The sequence below is a fragment of the Lampetra planeri genome, chromosome 16 (genome assembly GCF_965212315.1).
Source record: "Lampetra planeri chromosome 16, kcLamPlan1.2.h2, whole genome shotgun sequence".
NCBI classification, from domain to species: Eukaryota; Metazoa; Chordata; class Hyperoartia; order Petromyzontiformes; family Petromyzontidae; genus Lampetra; species Lampetra planeri.
In genome coordinates this window covers 7,558,719-7,580,727 of record NC_136122.1, presented here as the reverse complement: position 1 = coordinate 7,580,727, position 22,009 = coordinate 7,558,719, and the positions used below count along the sequence as shown (strand labels likewise).

Genomic DNA, 22,009 nt, shown 5'->3' with positions numbered 1-22,009 from the left:
TGTGGTTTGTGGGGACAGGGTGTGCAAGAAATAAAAAACGAGTTTTACAAAGGCAGCTGGTATGTGATGGCATGTGGAAATGCGGTTTAAAGGATGCTGATGATGATTCATTGTGGGACAAAATTGTTTGCAGTCCCGTAAGCCATTTTGGACAGTGGCGAAGGATATGTGGCCACTTTTCAGGAAATTGGGCCTCGCGTTTTTGCCCGGCGCAAGCGTTAAATATGCGCCGCCTTGCTTAATCCGCATCTCCCCCTGGCGCTATCGGTGCTGAGGGGGGGGGGTGAGTTTTTTCGGCGGAGAAAGAAAGCAGCAGTGGTGTGGCGGGGGGAGGCTTTTGCAGTTTCATACATAAATTGCCTGAAAATAATGTGTGCCTTTGAGCGGGGCCCTGCCTGTGTTTGGCGACCAGCCCACTCTCATTCTACGCGTCTGTGTGTGTGTGGCCTTGGGGTGTGCTGTGATTGAGTGGCGCTACCTAGTGGTAGTTATTGCGACTTGCGCTGTATTGCAACAGCTTGTGACTAGCGTGCGTACGCCACTCTCAAGCTGTATTGAGACTTTAGTTTTGACAGTTGTCATTGGTATGCACCCCAGTGTAAATGTTCTTATAAAGCAAATGCATCCTTTTCAGTTGGTGGGGTTTAACATGCATGCAGCTTATATTTGAAGCTTTGTTATGTTGTGAAATAAAAATAGGAATGACATTTCAAATCCAATGCAGTTAATATCAGCAATTTTGCAGTGTTGTTGAGCATATTGAGTTGATTAGAAATATTCAAATACGTAACAGCCATTCTCAATCAACCAGTGGATGATGGCTCTCCCCCATGCCGAGTTAGTCGTGGGGTTATTTTGACCATGCTTCACCAAGCTGCTCAGTGGGTTGGTGGATGGGTCGTGGGGGGCAGGACCGATTCTGATATTGAGGTTTGCCATGGGTTTGCCGGTGTCTATGGCACACGACGCCGACCAGTACCACCGCCCCGCACTTATTGAGATGTGTAAATCGCTTCGGCTTTTTAGTACGCTCATTGAGCTGTCTGATGGGAGACATCGCCGCACTCTGTAATAATCCCATCCCATTTGAGAGGCCCTTCGACGTGCAGCGTAGCTGCTCTTGCAACTGGCACTTTTCACACGGCCGGCCATGAGCTGACCGATTGATTGCTCTTCCAAGACAAAAATGTCCAGTCAAAACGACACATGCAGTCACTATATGCATGACGGAATGAAGCCGTAAATGAAACAGCTTTTATTGTTTATCTCTTTGCTTTATTTATATTCAATGCTGCTGCCGTCTTGGCAACTGCACGTACAGTAAAAAAAAAGCTGAACAAAAATGTGTGGCCATTTTAATATTATAAACAAATATGTCTGTGCTTGAATCCGATTTTGTTTTTATTAGATGAGAGCATAGTCCCGACGAATTATTACGTCGGTGCGTATTCTTTTTAAAGTGAAAAGCAGATGAAGGAAGCCCGAACACGGATGTTCCACGAAGTTAAGTCATCCTTAAAACCCCGGGGGCGGTAACGAGCGTCAACAGACTACTCAGAACGGATGGACTTGACTGTGCTGAGTGTGGCAGACATGCTGCATGATGTCCGTTCTAGGGGGGGGTTAACTTTGCCTACAGCTGCTCTTGATGCTGTTCATACCAACCTCTTCCCAATACGATGAAGCTTCTTCAGCAACTCCCTATACATCATCCCGCTGTATTAATCTACACGGAAACAAATGCTGTTGACGTTTCCGCAAAGGAAGTGGACATATTTTTTGCCCGGCCTTTTGCTCAAATTTACATGCCAATACACCATTTAAGAAAAGAATCGGCTCTTAAAATAGCTGGTTTAGGCATTGTAATATAACGTTACTGTACAGTAACATGCACATGTTTTGCTCAACTGTAATGCAGACATGTTCCTAAACAGCGAATAACCTTAATTACGTCTTTATATTGGCATGAAAGTAGACGTGAATCAAAGAAATAAATACAATTTCTGAAAGCAAAAACATCGTTTGAAATCTACAGGTGCCCCAGACCTTGGGTCGCAGTTTAATTATTGAATACTGTACCTTTATTTGTTAATCTTACATTATTTAACGTAGAGCGTAATTCACGTGAACTGCGCCAATTCCTTGAGGATTTTAAACATTTATGACGACCACGACCCATGGCTTTTTTTTTTGTTCATTATACGATTGCACATTTCATCAACTGCATGTGATCATCCTGCTGCTCTGCATTTCCTATGCAACAAAGTCGGGTTTCAGGTGCGATACTGCATTCTTTACAGCCAGTCCATTTCCGCATACATGGGCAGGGGAGGGGGTGGCTTTGTCCATGCGAAAAAGCGTTTAGAAGCACTTTCTCCCCGTTTTTTAGCGGCAGTATCTGATGGGAACGCTTGCAATTCCCTTTCACGTATAACCAGTAACGCATTAGAGTCCTTTCGACAGCGTTGAGAAGCACAATAAAACGCCAACCTTGAAGGGAAAGTCCTAAACCGTTAAAAGCTTACTATATTGCACTTGTATTGGTTATTATTTACAATGGGCCCTCAGTCCTTGTTTAAATGGTCAGTGGGATGTGGAACTGTAATCCACGGTGGCTGCTGGTGACAGGCAAAGTTCACGGTGGCAATTTACCATTGGTAACGTCACAAGAAATACCGCTGGACAGCTGTGTTGTGCTAGTTTCTAAAACAATGGTGCTTAGTGTGCGACCCAACGCTTTTGTGTGTTTGCATTTTTGTCCGTGCGCCCGCCCTATATAGAGGCGTGAAGTGTGCAAGAGATTTTTCTTTCCCCGCGCACTGTAGTTTTCAAGCATGTTCCCCACGCGGTCTTAATGCGCGCGCATTTCAATTTAATGTTTCGTTGGAGTTGCCGATAACCGTGAATTAATTGGCCGTGATATTTTGTCAATTCTGTTTACAACCAGAAATTGCACTGGGACAGCGCACTGCTGCGTGCAGAATGTATGCAAGGCACGGACTTCAATTAATTTATTTTTCTCTCTCCCGACTTGTGTCTGAAAACGGTTGCCGTATTAGGAGTTGGAATGAGTAGGGGGGGGGACGGTCTTTCTGCTGCGTATAATGCAACCCAAAGAGCCGTTGCCTACGTTGTGTTCAGTGCCGCGACTCCCTCGTTCGATTTGGCAATTAATTGAATGATCATTGCACATTTGGGTGGCCTCAATCGAAAGACTTGGGGGCGCAGGCGCGCAAACCCCGGCTAAAATAAATCAGCGGTGGCCGTGTTATTTATATATTCACGTACTCGGTTTTTTTAGTTAGTTCATTTCGTAAATTTACGAGTTTCATATGTGCGCGATGAAAAGATAAGGCAAGGGAATTTGTAGCCTGGAGAAACATTGTTTCAGATTTGGCAGAAACTTCCTGAAAGTCAAAAGTTTATTTTCTTTAAATTACGGAAGACCTCCCCCCCCCCCCCACATAATTGATTTAGCATGTGAATACCACCATTAAAACAAAAGACACTTTATTTAGTTCTACATAAAACTGCGGTCACTCTCCTTTTCATGTTTGCAAGCCAATGAGGTCAAATCCTTTGAAACGTCAATTCTGTCCGCTGCTTTCTCCGGCACTTTTTTTTTTGAAAGTCAAATCGTTTTAAAACATTTTAACGCTCGGTTAAAGCTGATACCATGTGGCCATGATCTCATGCCATGTACACGTATGCCTTCCAGCGTGCAAAGTAATTTCAGTTGAAAACGGGGTTTTCTCACTCGCTGGCCTTCCGTTGACTGTTTAACCATTTGGAACCGGTTTTTGTTACAGCCTTAGCGGTGCGTATTTATTTAAAATCCAGTGTACAGTGCGTGCTGTATTTTAAAATACATTTTTACACTGCTGGATGAAGGCCTCTCCCCCCCCTGCCATGTCAGACATTTGGTGGCTGTTTGCTCACACGTCAACACCGCTGGGCAGTGTGTGGGTTGGTGAAAGGGGAGAGCGAGCGAGCGAGAGAGACACAGGCCACACAGGACACTGCGCGGATAGCTCTCACCACTGAGTGTAGCCGTAGACGGATTAAAAACTCGGTGTGCCGACTACTACGCCACCGCGCACCACCCTTTCGAAAGAAAGTGACAGCATTTTAGGTGGGTTGCAACCGTTTGGATATCTTATTCTTAGGTTTTTTCGGTAAAGTCACGTTGGTAAAAAAAAAGCCGCACCGAACCTCACAAAAATAATATTCAGGGCCTACCTTGGCTCCTCCCACCCTCAACCAGTATATATACAAGGACTGTTTTCTTGGAATTTCTCTCACTTGATACAGCTATCGTGCTGTGACGGTTCCACCTGAAGACGGAAGCTTGTGTTGCCTCCGAAACGTCGTGATTTTTATTTTATTTTTATTTTACTTTTATTAAAACAAATTTTACCAACATGACTTTACCGAAAAAACCTAAGAATATGAATCCTTGCAGTCACGAGAGCTTCAAATCTAGAATAAATACGTTTGGATATCATAGTCATAAAGTTTGGTTCGCCCTCTGCTCAAACGAGTGGTGCGAGGCGATTCATCCCTATCGGCGAGCTTTATTCAGCGGTGCACATTCCACATTCTTATGGCAGGGACAATTCTATTATCACGACCGCTATCGGCTCTTTCGCTAGGTGGCGCTGATTCATTGTTTGCGATTTGTGAGTAGAGCACTCTGCCCACATCGCCACATGGCAGGACATTTCGACACTACGATTTTAGACACACGTAAGCAACAGAAATGTACGTAGAAATGTGTATATATATGTTTTTATTTGCAATACTAATTGCCGGCAAGTGGAGTGGCAGCACATTGGTTAGCACACTGCACTATGAACAAACGTGTCACGAGTTTGATTCCCATCCGTGGGCGAACATCGGCGGCAAGTGATACTGAACCGGTGCTTGATGACCTTTCACCATTGTGTTGACAAAAGAGTTAAACAGTAAAGTTATTAAGTGGTGACATTGTTAGCGTGTGTGTGATACGCTGGCTATTACCTGATTTGCCACAACAAACGTGTTCACCGCATCTATCCAATCTCCGCGGCTTGTCCCGTTTTAAAAATAATAAACTCCAACCCCCAATTTGGTGCCACCACAGATGTACAAATTTAAACACAGATTCTACGGTCATGTTATTTTTTTAATGTTATTTATTTTGCGTCTTCATTGTTGAAAATTACATTTGCCGTTTGTGGCTCATTCTCATCTCATTCCTAAACGGATCTCTCCCTAGCAACAGCTGGCCCATCTCTGCCTAGCAACAGCAGGGTTATTACGTAGCACTTGTAGCTGCTATGTGTTGCGTAGTGTGAATTGATGCGTTGTGTGTGTGTACGTTGGGTATAAAGTGAGCGGCTGGAAAAATCCATTTAAAATGAGCGCCATCCAAATGTCATAACCAATTAGGTTGTAGCGACTATGCCGTTCTCTTAGAAAATCGCAAACTCGCTTAAGCGTCTCGCTCGCGTGACATTTGTGCAATGTTGGGTTGTTGTTGTTGCCGCCAGCGTTTGCATGGTAATGCCTCGGCAAGAGCAGAGTTAAAAGTGTGGTTGTTTGAGCGACAGATTTACTTTGCGTTCGTCATTTCGCTCTGCACGATGATGATGTTTTGGAAATTGGGCTTGCTCTGGCAATTTGTACCCCCCCCCCCCCAAACCTTAAGATGGAAAATACATTTATATACGTGTTTGCGGTTTTAGCTGAACAGGCGGATGAATTGTGCGTAAAATAAGCTTGCCACGTTTAAGCTAAATGTCCAAAAAACCAATACAGGAAAAATAACAAAAACAAGTAATGTCAGTGCTGCAGAGTCTAAACCATTTTGCAATTCCTCAGTCCACTTCTTGGCATTTTTTAACACACGATGATATAGATTTACACTTTACATAACCGCCGGATACGCACTTTAGTTTTTTCCATCTTTGTTTTTGCAACCAGAGTTGTGACCACCGCAGATCTTTGAACGCTTTTGCAGTGTAAATGTCGGTCAAACATTGCGTTCGCATTAACCCCGTGCCTCCGTCCGTCCACGAGCTTTCGCTTGTAAGGGTCGCTTTGCTTTCCGTGGGAGGGCTGGTGAAGTATGGTGTGGTGGAGCCAGGGAGAGGATGCGGGGGGGAGAAGCTATCCCCTAGGTGGCGCAGGAGACTAACCTGTGCACGTGCGGTGCTCCGTCGCGTGCGTGTGCAGACTTCAAGTTCGCCATGTACCCGCCCTCCATGATCGCCACTGGCAGCGTGGGGGCGGCCGTGCAGGGCCTGCGGCTCGACCGGCAGGACGAGCGACTGTCGTTTTCCTCGCTCACCGACACCCTCGCCAAGATCACCAACAGCGACGCGGTGAGCCGAGCCACCACGTCCACCACCCAACACCCCCCCCATCCCATCGTTCACGTTAATTGCGGTGCGTCCCGTCAGCCGAACCCCCCCCCCCCCACAATCCGCAGTGTACAATCCGACAACAATTATCGAGGAAAACGACGACGGCTTCTACACCGAGTTGGTTGGCACCGTGTCCAAATGCTTTGCTCCCAAGCACGTGGAGCTCCTGATGAAGCACTCCCCAGCGCGTCGAGCGAAACGTCGGACGCCGTGCCGAATAACTTGCAGTGAAGGGCGCGAAAGCGCTTTGTGGCTATGCCTGCGCATTCGCAAAAACCTACGCAGCAGATTGTTTACCGTGGTGGCTGGATAGTCTCGAGCTTTAAATTTAATTTGTGTATTGACTGCAAAACACCGGTGTGTGTTGGCTTACGTAATGGTTTCCGCCCGTTATGGTTTTGGATGCCCGTTACGAAAGCCCATTATGATTTTCCAGTTATCACTTTGCTGCCTGTAAGGTGTGGGACCGTGTGCCTAACAACCACCACCAACATATGCGAGGTGGGATACGCTTGTTGGGAAAACACAAATGGAAATCATTTATGCGCTTGTTCCAAGTTTTGCCGCAGCAAGCATTGATCCGCCTTGCGTTTTCACGGCTTCGCGCGCGTATCTGTTTGGAACGACGTCGGAAAAGGTTTGGTGAACGCGATGATGGGTTTAACGAAGGAATCGGCGCTGCCGGGGAAGTGCCTGTCGCGGCAAAAAAAAAAACGGACACGCGCCAACATAAGTCCCGTTGTAGCGTTGTCAGACATCGCTTTTAATTACGGAATCGCAATTTGTAATCCGTTGCAGAAAAACATGCGTGGCCCATCAGTCAAAAGTCCGCTGTGCACAACATAAATTAAAACTGGCCTTTGCACAGCTAAACAAAAACAAAGGGGCAATTTTTTTTGCAGACTTCGCATTATATTTTTTATTTTGGTGGCAGGGGGGGGCAGAGAGGGCAGGAATTGGGGGGGGGGGGTGGGGGGCAGCAGTCGTGAAGTGCTTCTCGTTTTTTCTTACTTCTCCTTTTCCTTATGACCCCACCCTCGCCCCCCCCCCTCCCGTTCGCCCCCCCCCCCCATTGGTTTCCTTCGAGCAGCAGCGGTGCACAAATGTTCCCCGTTAAAACTCCCGTTTTCTGTGAGCGCGAGTAACAATCCTTGCCATTTGGTGGGGTGTGTGTGTGGGGGTGGTGAGGGAGGGGGGGGGCGGCGGGCCACCAAAAGCTGGCTTGAATTTAAACTCCCCCCCCCCACCCCCCCCAGTTGTTGCCGGTCACTTGGACTCCCGCGGCATTTGGAAGAGTTTTTCTTATTAGGGGGGGGGGGGCAACAGGCTCCAGCGGGGGGAAGAATTACGCCTCGTGAAGCGTCGCTTTTGTTGTCGAGGACCCTCGCCCCCCCCCCCCCGGGGACTTTTTAGCAGCCGCAAGAACGGCTGCTGGCTCACTGGTGACCGCCCGCGTGATAGCGCCCGCCCGTGTCCCCCCCCCCCCCCCATTTTTGTGAGTTGCGCACACACGCGCACGTACGCACTTACAAAACAGCTGCATAATCCGAGTCGCCCCGTGGCCCCCCCTCTGCCCCATGTGGTTGGCTACGCGCTCTCGTCTGCCTGCCGGGGCCGCTTTGCTACCGCCACCACCGCCGCCGCCACCGCCGCTGGTCCGCGTTAATGGTTTTATCCTGAGAACAGCGAAAAAAATTGTGGTAAAGGGCTGCCTGGTGGGAGCGGGGGGGTGGGGTGTGGGCCGGTGGTGATGGGGGGGGCAGTGGTGGGAGAGAGGAATGAGAGATTTGGTTTAAGGCCGTGACATCAAAGCGAGCCAGCCCAGGCCAGGCCATGGGAGGGAGATAAGAGACAAGTCCCTGTTGAATTTGCTAAGCCGCGCAAGCCGGGGCCGTGCTCTTGTGTGGCTTTAGCCCCTAATTCCACGCCCCCCCCCCTCCCAGTTCCGCAGGGCCTCTGTTTGGCCCTGCAACAAGATAGCCTTGTTGAAACTGCCTGGTGGGTCCCATGTGTCAGGAGAGAGCTCGAGCGGCCTGTTTACTGATTGGCCTGATAAAACACACGACGGCGTGGCTATTTCAGGTGATTAATGAGAGGGCTGTGCCACGATTAGAATCTTGGGAGGTGGCAAACCATCGTCTCCTTCTGCCTTCCAATCCCGTCCAGTCCCCTGGCCCACAATCCTGCAAAATCCATCGCCCTTCTGCCCACCGCCCGGCCTCTCTCTCTCCTCTCCAGTCCTTCTCTAGCCCCTCCGCAGTGGAGAATTCCTTCGTGGGTTTTCCTTTTTTCATGCGTGCTCGTGTGTGTTCGCTTGCCTGCTGAGGGAGGGGGGGGATTTGGTGTAGAATTGGGAGCTGGGTTTGGAGGGGCGGAGTGCGGGTGGGGGGGCCCACAGCGGCCGGGAGTTGACATCTCCAGGCAACGGAAAACACTTCCAAATATAGCCGCTCCCGGCCAGTGGAAGTGGTGTTTATACCGCCCTCTTCCCCCACCGCCCCCCCCCCCTTTGGACACAGCCTCCTACCCCCCTAAAGGAGGCCCCAGTGAGCTGTGTTCTGTCAGTGGGGCCCCTTTTCTAGAGTAATGGAGCCATCTGCTGGCGTCTTTGTGTCGTGCAAGCGGGGCACACGCCAGAGCCTTTCCAGCACTTGGTTTTTTTTCACGCTGTTAAAGCCAACTCGTGTAGTGATCTCTGCAAATCCCAAGTGCCCCCGAATGCTGCTATTGGTGGCTGCGCGTGCACACTGCCCTGCCTACTATGTATTTGATGCAGCTTCTGCAAACGCGGGTAGATTTGGTCAATGCGGTTGTTTTGTTGCACCAAACGGCTTACGGTCTGGTTCCGATTGAACTTGTACAGCCATGTTTTTCCCACTCCACCACTGGTTGAGGGCCCCTCCCCATGTTGGCCATTGCATATTGGGGATTATTCGACCATACTTCACCGTGCAGGTCTGTGAAGCACACGAGGAGCCAAAACTTGAGTAGGATGGATCTGCGATTTAAAAGTGCATGGTGCATTTAGACACGTTTTGCCGTTAACGTCAAGAACTCTTGTTTTAGAACGGGCGGCAAATACACAAACCAGTTATGCCACCCACCAACGGTCTCCCTGGGGCTTGCGTTATACGTGGGTGGCGTTATGATGCCGGAGAAATGTGTGTGGTGGGGGGGGGCTTGAGCGAACGTCGCATTCCGTTTATTAAACTCTGGACCACTCCGTGAAAAAAAACGAGGTCCACTGCAAGTCCTCCCCCCCCCTCGGTCTTCCCCTTTGCGGTCCACATCGAGTCGATGAAAGTATCGCACGCTTGCCTAAAGCGCGCGCCCCCCCACCGTCCCTGTGGAAAATAAAAAAAGAGAGAGAGAGGGACCGGCGGAGATTCCCCGATTCCCCCTCCCCTCCCTTGCTCGTACACTTCAATAGCGCATTTGAAAAACCTGGTCTTTTGAGGTTTTTATCAATGAGTGCAGTTAAGCCGAGGAATTTCGGCCTTTTATTGGCACCAGCGGTCGCACCATTGTTATTTCTGGCCCCGTGCCGAGTGGGAAGGGGTGTTCAGGGGTGTTCGCTGTCAAGAGAGAGGGGTGGTTAGGACCCAACCTTGTCTCCCCGCTGCACAAGAGAGCTGGGGTGGTTGGGGGGGGGGCACGGGGGGGGGGTGGTGGAGTCCCTCAGACAAGGCTTTGTTTGGCTCCAATTTCCTGTAGGCCCTTTGATCTTGGTCTTCTGGATTCCTGGCCTAAATGACTAGCCCGCCTTGGGCAAGACTTACCCCGGCCATTCAAGCTTCCCTTGCACACCACTTCCCCCCCCCTGCGCTTTTCCCCATCATCCACCCCACTTCACCACAACCCCCCACCACCACCACCACCATAGCCACCACCACCATTACCTCCCCCCAGGCCTCGAGCTCGCAAGCCACGTTCTTGCTGCTGCTGCTGTAACACGAGTCGCCTCATTAAAGAACACTTCCCTTTTTGCTTGAAGGAGCGCGGCGCGTGTGTGCGTGCGTGTGCGTGCGTGCGTGTGCGTGCTTGTGTGCCTCACTGTTGGGGGAGCAGTGGTGTAGCGGTCAGCGCGCCGTGTTACGAACCTGGCGTCCCGAATTGGATTCCCGCTCACGGCCAACACCAGTGACGAATTTCTGCAAACCGGTCCTGGGTCTCCCCTAGGTCGACTCTGCCTCAAATGAGTACCAGTTGCAATGTGTAAAAGATCGCCGCTGGGGAGACGAAGGCAGCCCGGGGCGTGGTGTTGACCACCCCCTCCCTCGTGTGCCGTGCCGGCCTTCATAGGTGCTACTCGCTTAATAGCACTTGCGCCCCCAACTGTCTGTTAAGGCTACACGGGGTATCTTTGTCTTTGTGTGCATGCCTCTCAGTGATCCCTTCGTGCTGGGAGTGCCTGGCACAAGTCCCGCGGAAAATTGTACAAATGATGTTACTGACGGGTTATGTAAATTGCGCGGGTAACAATGGTGGTGATGAAATGGGTAGGAAAGTTACATGCGATAAAATTCTGTAAAAAAAAAATGGCAACTCGTCTGGATGGCAGCCACGCTCTCACTGCCTTTGGGAGCAATTTCGTAATAAATGCATCATTTTTACACGGGGGCGCACAAAAAGCCATTCATTTACGTGAACAAAATCCATTTGGATTGCATTTGCGCAATTACACTTCAACCCCCCCCCTCTCCCCTCCGCGCCCCCAAAACGGCTTTCTCATTTGCGCCTGTGCCACAATGGGATTTTTGTTCTGCTCGAGGATTCGTGCGAAGTTGCGTGTTTATTTTAATACCTGTCTATGCATTTGGAAGTGTAACTCATTTATAGTTCTGTTTCACATTGGCCTTGCATGTTGGTTTTTTTTTTACCATTGAAGTAATGTTAATGCTGACCAGAGCAAGTACTGGCTCGCCAATAACAACACGCGTTTTCCTACAGCGGTGCAGAATTGTGGTTAATCCAGCCTGTTTGTTTCACGAGTTGTATTTGTTTTCCTTTATGCGCACCAAATGTGTGCGGTTGTGCGCGGGCGGTTATTTTGGCTTGCCCATCCTGCCGCACTGTCCGCCCCAGAGCCACCGCGCATCCTGATGGATCCAGATAACAGTTGCTTCTGCAGAATTCTTTGGGGGCTGTTGAAATTCACGGAAGAGTGCGCGCGCTATCATGCGTCTTTTGGTGGGAAAACTGTCAACGTTTTTTAGATATTTGGTTGCAATAGCCCAGTCAACTCCATCTTTGTATGATTTTAGGCCTTTATTCCAGAGTCTCGATAAATGAATTGACATTCTCACACACCCCTACTATAGCTCATCGGATTCCTTCAGAATAAACAAATATTCAGATTTTTTTTATTGTGCCTTTGGTAGCATAACAATAGTTTTCCAAAGCTTGGTGCTGATTAGCTTAAGTTTATTATTTGACACTGTCGGGCAACACATGTGTACTGTTTTAAACAGAAGTAAGTCGTTCCACAAATTCCCTCAAGTGCTCTGTTCACGTCTTACAGACTAGATTCGCTCCTTGTCGTTGCTGTGTCGGTGGTTCAGAACCTCGTCACGGAGAGTGAAGAAAGAATCGGTGGTGTTGGTGGGGCGACTGCAATGTTTGCATTTCATGTAGGCCTCTCCACCCAATAGCTGCCTAATTTCATCCTCCAGCTTGAAGGGGAAAAAAAACTAAACTTTCCACAATAGACGCTGCTGTTTTTTTATGGGGTCATCATTACTACATAGCCCTGCTTACACCCCCCCCCCCCTATGCCACAACAGTGCCGCCTCAGGCCTGGTATTAGAGCACAGGCCTCCACGCTTGCTGGGGAGCATCTCCATAAAAGTGACGGGCACCGCTAGACGTGCTCATTCACGTGAAAGCGTGACCCTGCTTCAAGTGCTTCAAGTGAGTGCACGCTGGTTGGTTCTATTCCCCAGAGGGAGGGGATGGGAGCCTTCAGCCACGGGTGCAAATTACACATTCCTCTGGTGATTTGCCAAGGAGGGAGCACTGTTGACTTGCATTTGGCGTTAATCATTTATCAACCGTGGTGATGATCGATGCCTTTGACACTTGATGGCTGCGCCGATGATGATGTTGGTGGTGGTGACGATGGGTAATGATGATGACCGCGCTGCTGCTGATGATGGTGGTGACAACGATGATATTGGTGATGATGACGATGGTAACAATAACGATCGCGCTGCTGCTGCTGCTGCTGATGGTGGTGGTGGTGGTGGCGATGATGGCCGGAGGTGCTAATCCCTCTCGTGCCCCTGCAGGACTGCCTTCGGGCCTGCCAGGAGCAGATCGAGGGCGTTCTCGAGGCGAGCCTCCGGCAGGCTCAGCAGGGCTCCCCGGAGTCGCGCGGCGTGGACGAGCTCGACATCGCCGGCACCCCCACGGACGTGCGAGACGTCGCACTCTGACCGCACCCGGTGGTTTGTGGGGGGGGGGAGGCGTTCGACTCGACCCCCTCCTGACGATGATCCTCCCGGCGAAAACGAAAAACCAGGAGAGAAGAAACTCAACGCCGCTACCGCCCCTTGTGCTCGCCCGACACGCTGCTTGATAGCGGAGCCGCAAGGGGCGGGGGTGGACAGCTGCTGTGCTTAGGTTTTGTCCACACTGCCTGCTGCTGCTGCTGCCGCCGCCGCCGCCGCCACCGCTGCCCGATTGCAACCGCACAGCCCAACGATGGGAGGGGTGCCGGGGTGGGGTGGGTGGGGGGCCCAAGGCCCCCTTCGTCCGAGCCAGCATCACTGCCCTTGAAGTCACCTTTTGGACGAATTGAAGCTTGTTCCAGGTTGTGGCCCGTTACGTTTTAATTATTTTTTTTCCTCTCCCCATCTCCTCCACCATCACAACCCGCCCTGCCACACCCTCACCAATTTTTTTAACGTCCACTTCCCTTGCCATTCTCACGTCCAGTTTCACTTTGGTCTGGTTGGCACCGTAATGTTTCCATTAAAGAGTTTTACCCCCCCCCCCCCTTTTGCCTTGAACTCCTGCAAGAAAACGAATATGAAATGGTGGACGGCAGGAAGAGAAAGACATTTACGCGAAGACAAGTTGAATTGTTTATTATTTTTGTTTCACGTCTACCAGGCCGAGTTTTTGCCCTTGTTGTGAGCTCGCGACTGAATTTCGTTCGATGGTCGTCATTGTGTTGGACTGAGAGAGAGACCGTAAGTTAAAAGAGGAATTTCTAAGCAGCGATGTCTGCGTGTGCGCGCGTGTCCCTGGGGTTGAGCGGCTGAAAGGTTGTGTTAGCACCAATGACAAAAAAAACCCCTTGATTGTGATTTTTCTTTTGTCTTTTTTCGTGAAATGAAATTTAAAGTAAAGATGAACTGCCCCCCTCCCCCCCCCCCTCTATTTTTATAATGAACGCGTGCGATGTGGTCTGTGTTGTTTCCCTATCTTTGGTGCCCGGGAAGACGGCTAGCCAAGCAACGTTTACACCTTAATTGAGTAGACAAGAACTGTCACAACAGAGAGGAGTGTACAATATGTATAAAGAGCAGCTTTTAAGAGACGTAGGATGCCGATGAGTGCGGAGAAAGTGATTGTAGGTAAGTTGCGATGTTAAAGGATGTAGGTAAAGTAGACTAGAGTTTTGCAGACTGGAAGGTTTTTTGAGGGTCAGAAGAATAGTTTGTTTTGAAGTGGCCATTCTTTTCACGTTTAAATGATCAGTTCATGTTTTTTGTATCCTTTTGTACTTGCTTGGAAGGTTCAATTACTGGTTTAAATTTGGGCCGATACTTTTTACATCCATTCTGGTGAGATGTATTTTGCTAAGCCGTGTGCGTATTAACATATGCTGAATCTTAATATGCATTGGCTTTTGTGGCCAATGCTACGATTGATAACTGGTCCAAAATTGTCATTTTCTGGCTTTTCAACGTAATCTATTTCGTAAAACTAAATTGGCACATTTGCCCACGCGATAACTTGATTTTGTTTGGCAAATTTTACGAATAACATGAACCCCCTGTAATAAATTGGCACGTTCTGTTTACGTGACCACAACCTTACTATAATTGTGGCTGTATCGGGTGGAGGTGGGGGTACGACACGTTTACACGATCTCACCCAACAAAAACCGTTACCACAGATGAACAAGTCACGTGTCAAATGACTTTTTAAAATCGTTGTCTTCCCCCCCCACGTTACCGCGCACGCTTGCGCTTGTTCAAATGTCGGTCGTGCAGAGTACAATAAAGAGTTATTGGTCCGAAGTTAAACCGTACTGAGAACGGGGTGGTTGGGGGGGTGGGTGGGGGGCGTATTGTACAGGTATGACAAGTGGACTGGAGGGGAGGAGCATTTGCTGCTTGCATTGAAATCAATTGTGGACAACAACATTGGGGGGAAGGAGTTGGGGTAAAACACATTTACAGCTGGTTTATATATATACACATACTTGCCTCTGGCCAGCTCGCCCCGAACGCAGTGGCCGACCGTCGAAGACGAACCCTTTGTTATTTATTAAACGAAACATAAAAACAACGATAACAACTCCCCTAACTTAAAAAAAAATCTAATTGCAAATGACTAAGAACCATCTGTTGACTTCATGGCCGCGATGCGAGGCGATGGGCCCTGCCACCTTGGGACTTGCTTCCAAATGTGTCCTGAATACTGCTGTGCCTTTCACGCATTGGTCCTTAAGTAATTCACGGACACTTTGCATAGCCGACACTGCCTTAATACGATGGGGGTTTGTCTGAAGTAGGGATGAATCACCTGACATACATGCTTAAACTTGACAATACACCAGTGAGCATTAATACTATCTTTCCTGGGTGTTTTTAATTTATAGCTTCTTGAAGACTTCAATAAGGGTTAAACATGTATTATTGTGCTTGTTGCTTTTCAGTATTGTATCATCTTAAGAGTAAAAAAAATACACAAAGCAATGTGCTTTGGAGGATAATAGTAATACGATTAGTCTAAGTAACACAGTAATACAAAGTTGAGTAAAGACATGGGAAACAATTTGTTTAACCTTTACGCCAGCGAACGCTTGAAGAAAAGTGGTGCAGTGCTGGGGGGATGGCCGTCGTAGTTATCGTGAGCTGGTTTCTTCGAGTGCTGCAGGGTTTGCGATTTTTTTAGTTGCTTTTCCATTTGCGTTGGGAAAGGAATCACTGCCAGACATTAAGTTGCATTAAGCCAGCAAAAGTTAACTGCCGTGTATATGAAAGAACCACGACGCGCACTGATAGCAAGGGGAGAGTTGTCCTCGGTTAAAGCCTTTTCACATTTTAATAACAAAACGAGATCTTAATTTTTTTCGTTTTAATCTTAGGGGGTTGTACTTCTGGGTATTAATATGCGCATAGGCTTTTAATTTAAACTCAATAAGTGTGTAACGCGAGCGAGTGTTTTCCTTTATAGCCAGCAGTTACATGCAGGTGTTTATTTACACTTAGGTCTTGGTTAGTTTAACCATTCCATCAGATCTCTCATGAGCACTTTGTGAATACTTGGTTGAGAAGAAGAAGAGGAGGCGGAGGCGGGGTGGGGGGTGGGGTTCATTGGTCCAGCGGAAATGCTTGATGCATGCGGGTTTTAAGAAAAGTGGGGAGAATTTATAATTTTTGTTCGTAACAATTTCAATTGTAATAATTGAAAGTAAGGAGAATAATTTAAGGTAACGGTGCGGACTCGTCAATAAGAAAGACATTCCATGAGCTGTGGTCCCCAGTGCATTCCCAGGTTTTGCGGGGGGGGGTGGGAGATGCCAGATCGGATCGTAAGATACGAGGCAGCGTTGCCTGCTTCGCAGAGCCCTCCTGCGAGATCAAATGCTGTAATCGAGAAGTTTAAATGTCTGCGTACAGCACCACAATAGATGCAAGGAAGGAACAAATTAAAAAAAAAGTGGGTTATTAATTTTGTTGGGTCAGTCTACTTGAAAATTATGATCGTGTTAATTTTTTTTTAATATCACAATAATTTCCGCAATTTTATTTTGACATTTCAGTTTTGTATGTATGAATTGATTATTTCCCTCCCCCACCCCTTGCCCTCTCCTACCCCCGTCCTTAATTTTAGTTGTCTCGTGACTTCGTTTTTGTTTTGCACATGTCAAAAAAAAAGGTAATCTGTCGAAACGGGGGGGGGGGGGCGTGGGGGGGGTGGGGGGTGCGCAATTGGGGCTGAGATGAATGAGGGATGAAGGCAATGGCACTGCCTACTGAGATGATTGTATAACAGTGGAGGGAGGAGAGAGCTCCTAAGACATTAGCTGCTACAGAGTGCTTCAGTTGAATTATTACGTTTATGTGTCGTAATAACTAAAAAGAGAAAAAAAAAGACAAAAACTAAAAAAACGAAACGATACATTGCCGTATTGTTTTAAAACGTGTGCTGCTAAGTTTTATGTACTTTTTTTTAAACTGTATATTATTTTACCGCTTTATTTGGAGGAAAAGCAAGAGCTTCGTATTTTATTGTTTTGGGGCTCAGCTGTTTTTGTTGTTGTCTTCTTTCAGTTTGGAATTTATATTCATTATTTTTTGGACAATGGACATGTATTTTTCTGGACTTATTCCACGATCACATACCTCATTGCACCCGCAACAGAAGAATAGCAAAAATGGTCTCTTCATTTTCTACAGTACCTCAAGACTCAGCGTTTGGAATTCTTTTTCTTCTTCTCACCCTCCTCTGGCAATGGCTCGATCATTTTTCTCGCATCTTTGGCCGGCGATGGGTAGACGGCGACTGCCGCCTGCGTGGATTGGTGTGGCTGCGTCCGTCCGTGTGTGTGTCGGGGGGGGGGGCGAGGAAGAGTGTGGCACACTTGGCTATTTGCCTTCAACTAAATCTAAACTACTTTAATTGTAGCTATTTTTCAGAAGCGACTTGGCCACAAATGATAGCTCGACGAAAAGTGGCTTATCATCGCGTGGAAACGTACAGCGGCCAAATATTCGCAAGCGCACGTTGATTCTAAATGTGGAGGGGAAAAAAAGCGGAGGACCCCGATAAAAATCCACACGCCCACGAGGAGGACATGCAAGCTCCAAATATACAGCAGGCGTCGGGGTAGGGATTGAACCAACGACCTCCTGTATATCAGGCGAGGTCGTTAACATCTCGCTACCCTGGCGCCATCGTGGATTGGCAAGAAAGGCTGTACACAAACCAATCGTGTGCTTGGTAAAGAAAGCTATTTAATTTACAAATGTCGACCACCACGCTCTCGCGCAAATTAAGAAATGTGTTTTTTCCAGGTTGATTTGTGCTGTTGTGTCATTGTTCCTTGTTGCAAGTGGGGTTATGCCGTTCGCCCCAATACCTACCAGACCCATTTTTTTTTACAAAAAAAGAAGTTGCTAGTTATTGCTTTTTAAACTTGGCTGAAAGTAAGCTTTTGCAACTCGCGCAACCATTCCAGGACAGTTGTTCCATTGGCGTGAGATTATATTTGAAGTAGAATAAAATATAGGCACCCTTTAAATCAAGATCATTCTTGAGTTGGACATTGCAGTATTTTAAATTCTGAGTGTTGTCCAAATTTATTGTCTAAACCTGAAGTTTTAAAGTATGTAGACATGTTCTAATTGAGTGAACTAAAACCCACGATGCAACGTTTTGTAAAGCGAAAATGAGTTGAGCTTACAGGCACAATTACTGGGGGAAAAAGAAAAAAAAGCAATCCTTATATCTTAACTTTTTGTTTTAATAAAACTTCTATATTTGAGAGTGGTTGCTACTCTTTAATAACTGTAGACCACCACCCAATATTGACCACGGCTGGCTCGTTAATAAGTCAGCAATGCAGCCCCCGCGTTGTATAATTGGTCCGGTATCAGCCGTTTGATGCTCAAATACATTGAAGAGTTGCATTGGTGAGTGAGTGTGTAGTGTGGTCAGGTATTGGGGGCAATGGTTATCCCAACTTTGCAAACGTTGCACCCTCGTTGGTCGTGGCAACTTGCAACATTGTACAGCCACTGGTTTTCAAATGTCCGGGTTCACCTGGTGCGCATGGGAGGGAGCTCATTTACCTCTGAAGCAGTCATCCTCCAAAGTGCTCCAATGCGATCGGCGTAAATAGAAACAAAATAAGTCGCTTCAGTGACGGTCTAGAAACTATGTTGATGGAAATCTTTTCCCAACAAGGTCCTTTTTAAAAAAAAATAACATTTCAGTCAGAAGTTTCAATTTCATCCTTTTTTTTTTGCAAAAAACTTTTTTTTTTTTTAAATCCTTGCTCAACCTGATATGCGCACATGTTGTAACAACTGCAATTAACCAACACAACCAGACGAGGAATTTGAAGAAAAAAAAATACACTTTTGGTAGTGGCGGGGAAACAACGTTGCATTGACGTTTGAACCGAACGTACCGTTGCAGGCAAGTGCCTCGGAATTGGCCGCTGCGCCGATGTTGTGCCGCTTGAAGTGTTGTGACGACTAACACTGTTGGTGGGACCTCCTTGACCTGAAGGTGGGCTTGGGGCTCATGGCTGTCCCCCCCCCTTCCCCCAAAGGGGTAAGAGCGTGGGGGGGGGGGTCCGGTCCCCTTCCTCTGCGTTCAGTATGGAGAGATGCATCGGCGTTTGTTAAAGCCACCCGCCGCAGGCTGCCTTGTACGCGGCAGTGTTGTGTGTGTGCGTGCGTGCAACTTGGCCTAACGAATGCCTCAAAAAAACCCACACCGCCTTTCAGGTTGTCCCACACACACCCCCCCAGTCCCCCCCAGTCCGTTCATATGTACAGTGCCTCGCTTGTGAATTTGTAGTACTATCTCTCCTATCCCTTTTTTTTGTTTTGTGTTTAAATGTTTCAACGCTTGATAAGATGGGAGTTGGGAGGTCTGTTGTGGGGAGGGGGGGGCCGGGAGTGGAGGGGAGGAGAGAGGGGAGTTGGAGGGGGGAGGGGGGGAGACTTTTTTCAAGCCTCGCTTCTGTCCGTGTGCTAAAAAAAATTTATGCAGTAAAAAAAGGCAAAAAAAATTTGTGTTTTTCCCTCCCTCCCTCCTTATCGATGAGTGCGAGACGGGCGGGGGGCGGGGGGTGGGGGGCCCTCCCTCCCTCCCTCCCTCGCTTCTTTCAGGCTGTGCATTCTCTCAGTCGATGTTTGTTGACCTTGTTGTGATGAGAGGATTATGGGTGTTCTGTCTGTAAAGTGTACAATTGTATGTATCTCTTTGCTGCTTCTTTTTTTTAGACTGAATTGTGCTTGTGTATGCCAACAAAAAATAAGAATCAATAAACATTTCTTAATATAACGCCCTTGCCCGGATTTGTACATTCTTGATGTCAACGGTTATGAATATGCACGGCTCATTTTTTCAGTCTTACTGATGGGTGAACCCTCCCCCACGCCGCGTTTGACCATACTTCTCCACTCTGGTCCTTGCATGTTGGCGAAGGGGGTGGCGTGGATGGGTGGTTGGCACTCGGGACTGGTTAAGATGTTTTAAGATGTGAACATCTTTGAGAGATGTTAGCTTAGTCCGGGAATTGAACTCTGGAGGCCAGATTCATCGCCCAATGTGCTAATTGCTGCGCTCCCTCTACACCTACGGCTTTCTTTTTAAAAGCCCATTCCAAATAGAGATTTTGACAAATATCTTGAATACACTAACCATAACCTACAAAACACCGGATTGAACGCGTACAACATCAAACCAGTCATGTTTTCATCATTGTGGTCTCCCCCCACCACACCTCCGATGAGCACGGTTCACTACGTAGGGTGCGAAAGTATGGTATGTCTCGTATGTTGAACTTCTTTTGCACCGTACGTAGCCAACCGTGATAATTGGAGGTGTGGGGTTGAAAGAATAACAAAAGTTCGACATACAAACATCGTCACAATTATGTTTTAAGAGGCCTATCATACGACCAGAATGGGCTATGAATCTTGATTTCAAGCTTTCGTGACTGCAGAAATCCATATACTCTGGTTCTTTCGGTAAAGTCACGTAGGTATAAAATAAATCACACGTACCTACGTGACCTTACCGAAATAACCAACGAGTATTGGCTATGTATGTTGAACTTCTTTCGCACCGTACGTAGCCAACCGTGCTAATCGGAGGTTGCTCTCACAGTGACATGTACAGGCAGACCAATATTATGGAACACATTTTGCCTTCGCGTGAAGTCTTTTTTTTTCTTGCGACCTCTCACCATCTCTCGTGGCCTTGCGATGCATTAAAAAAATCCCGTCCAGCTTCTGCGCACGCCACCCGATGTCACGTGGCTCCGTCTCGCCATTTAGACCCCTTCTTCCAGGACGCACTCACTCCCATGATGCCGGCCACTTTATCGTTCGCCTCGGCCACATGTCAAAGGTTCCCTCTACGAACACAGACAAAGCACCCACCCCCGCCACCCCCCACTCCCATCGCCTTAACTCGACCTATGGAGGCCGGCACTGCGGCACACGATGAGAGTACGCTGTGGCCAGAACCACGCCCAACCGCCTTTGTCTCTTCCCCAGTGGGCGATGTTTACTGCACACCGCATCAGGTACTAATTTGAGGCTGAGTCGACCTAGGTGATGCCCAGGACCGGTTCGGGTAATTCGTCACTGGTGTTGGCCGTGAGCTCGGGGGGGGGTGGCCGAGTAGGTAGCGCAGCGCGCTAACCGCTGCACCGCCGCTCCCTCTGCACGCCCTCGTAATACTCGGGATTTTCCCCGTGGAATATTTCAACGTAAATATACCACGCGGTGCAATGCCACGCGGTGCAATGCCTCCGAGCGTGCACCTTGAATGGCAGATAACTTATTCTTGGTTCTTTCGGTAAAGTCACGTAGAAGGGAAGTAATAAAATAATACAAATAAAACATAATAAAATAATTCTCACGACGTTACGGCCACAACGCAAGCAGCCGTCCTAAGGTCTTTCCGACAGACCTGTTCTTCACCTGAGGACGGCTGCTTGCGTTGTGGCCGAAACGTCGTGAGAATTGTATTTTATTATGTTTTATTTTTATTATTTTATTATTTCCCTTCTACGTGACTTTACCGAAAGAACCAAGAAGATGAATCCCTTCAGTCACGAAAGCTTTCAATCGAAATTTTGGCAGATAACTGTTTTATTTTCTCTCAACGCACCTCAAAGTGGCACAAGCGGAAGGAGGAAGGGTTTAGTCGGGGTGAGGATTCTCCTCACGTCCTGACGTGCGACTCGTGTTCACGGAGAAACAGCCAGAGATTGATGTGTGTGTTACGGCTTTCTCGCTAATGAGCCTCAATTGTTACCGGCGAGGCACTTTAAATCCGTCACTGTCCTTCAAAATATGGTGCAATTTTTTCGCGTCTGCCAGTCCTTTTTTTGTTTGTTTTCCTTCCGCGTTACAAACACACACACACACCACGTCGTGTGCTCTGATGTGGTTCTGTATGTTCAATTAAGAGTACGGTACGGTATTTATTACCTGATATTGATCTGCACACTGTCACAAAATGTGACCGATTTCAAAAAAATTCAACATTATCAAAATCAATTGAGCGTCCTTGTTGGCACGCGTGTTTTGCTCCTGCTGCCAGTTGTATTTTGGAGTATTTAATATTTATCTGATGTTCTTTTAGTATCGTGCTGATCATTCGTCCTGTTTGCC

General features: G+C 47.9%; 1 protein-coding gene across 1 annotated transcript; it reads left to right on the top strand.

The window, feature by feature from the left end:
• The first annotated feature begins 6 nt into the window (after positions 1-6).
• Positions 7-19,664, top strand: LOC144722980 (G1/S-specific cyclin-D2-like). Its single transcript, XM_078601451.1, has 2 exons — positions 7-6,365; positions 12,695-19,664. The coding sequence occupies exons 1-2, from the start codon at positions 6,231-6,233 to the stop codon at positions 12,839-12,841; spliced, it is 282 nt and encodes a 93-aa protein (XP_078457577.1). The 5' UTR covers positions 7-6,230; the 3' UTR covers positions 12,842-19,664.
• Positions 19,665-22,009: the final 2,345 nt, after the last annotated feature.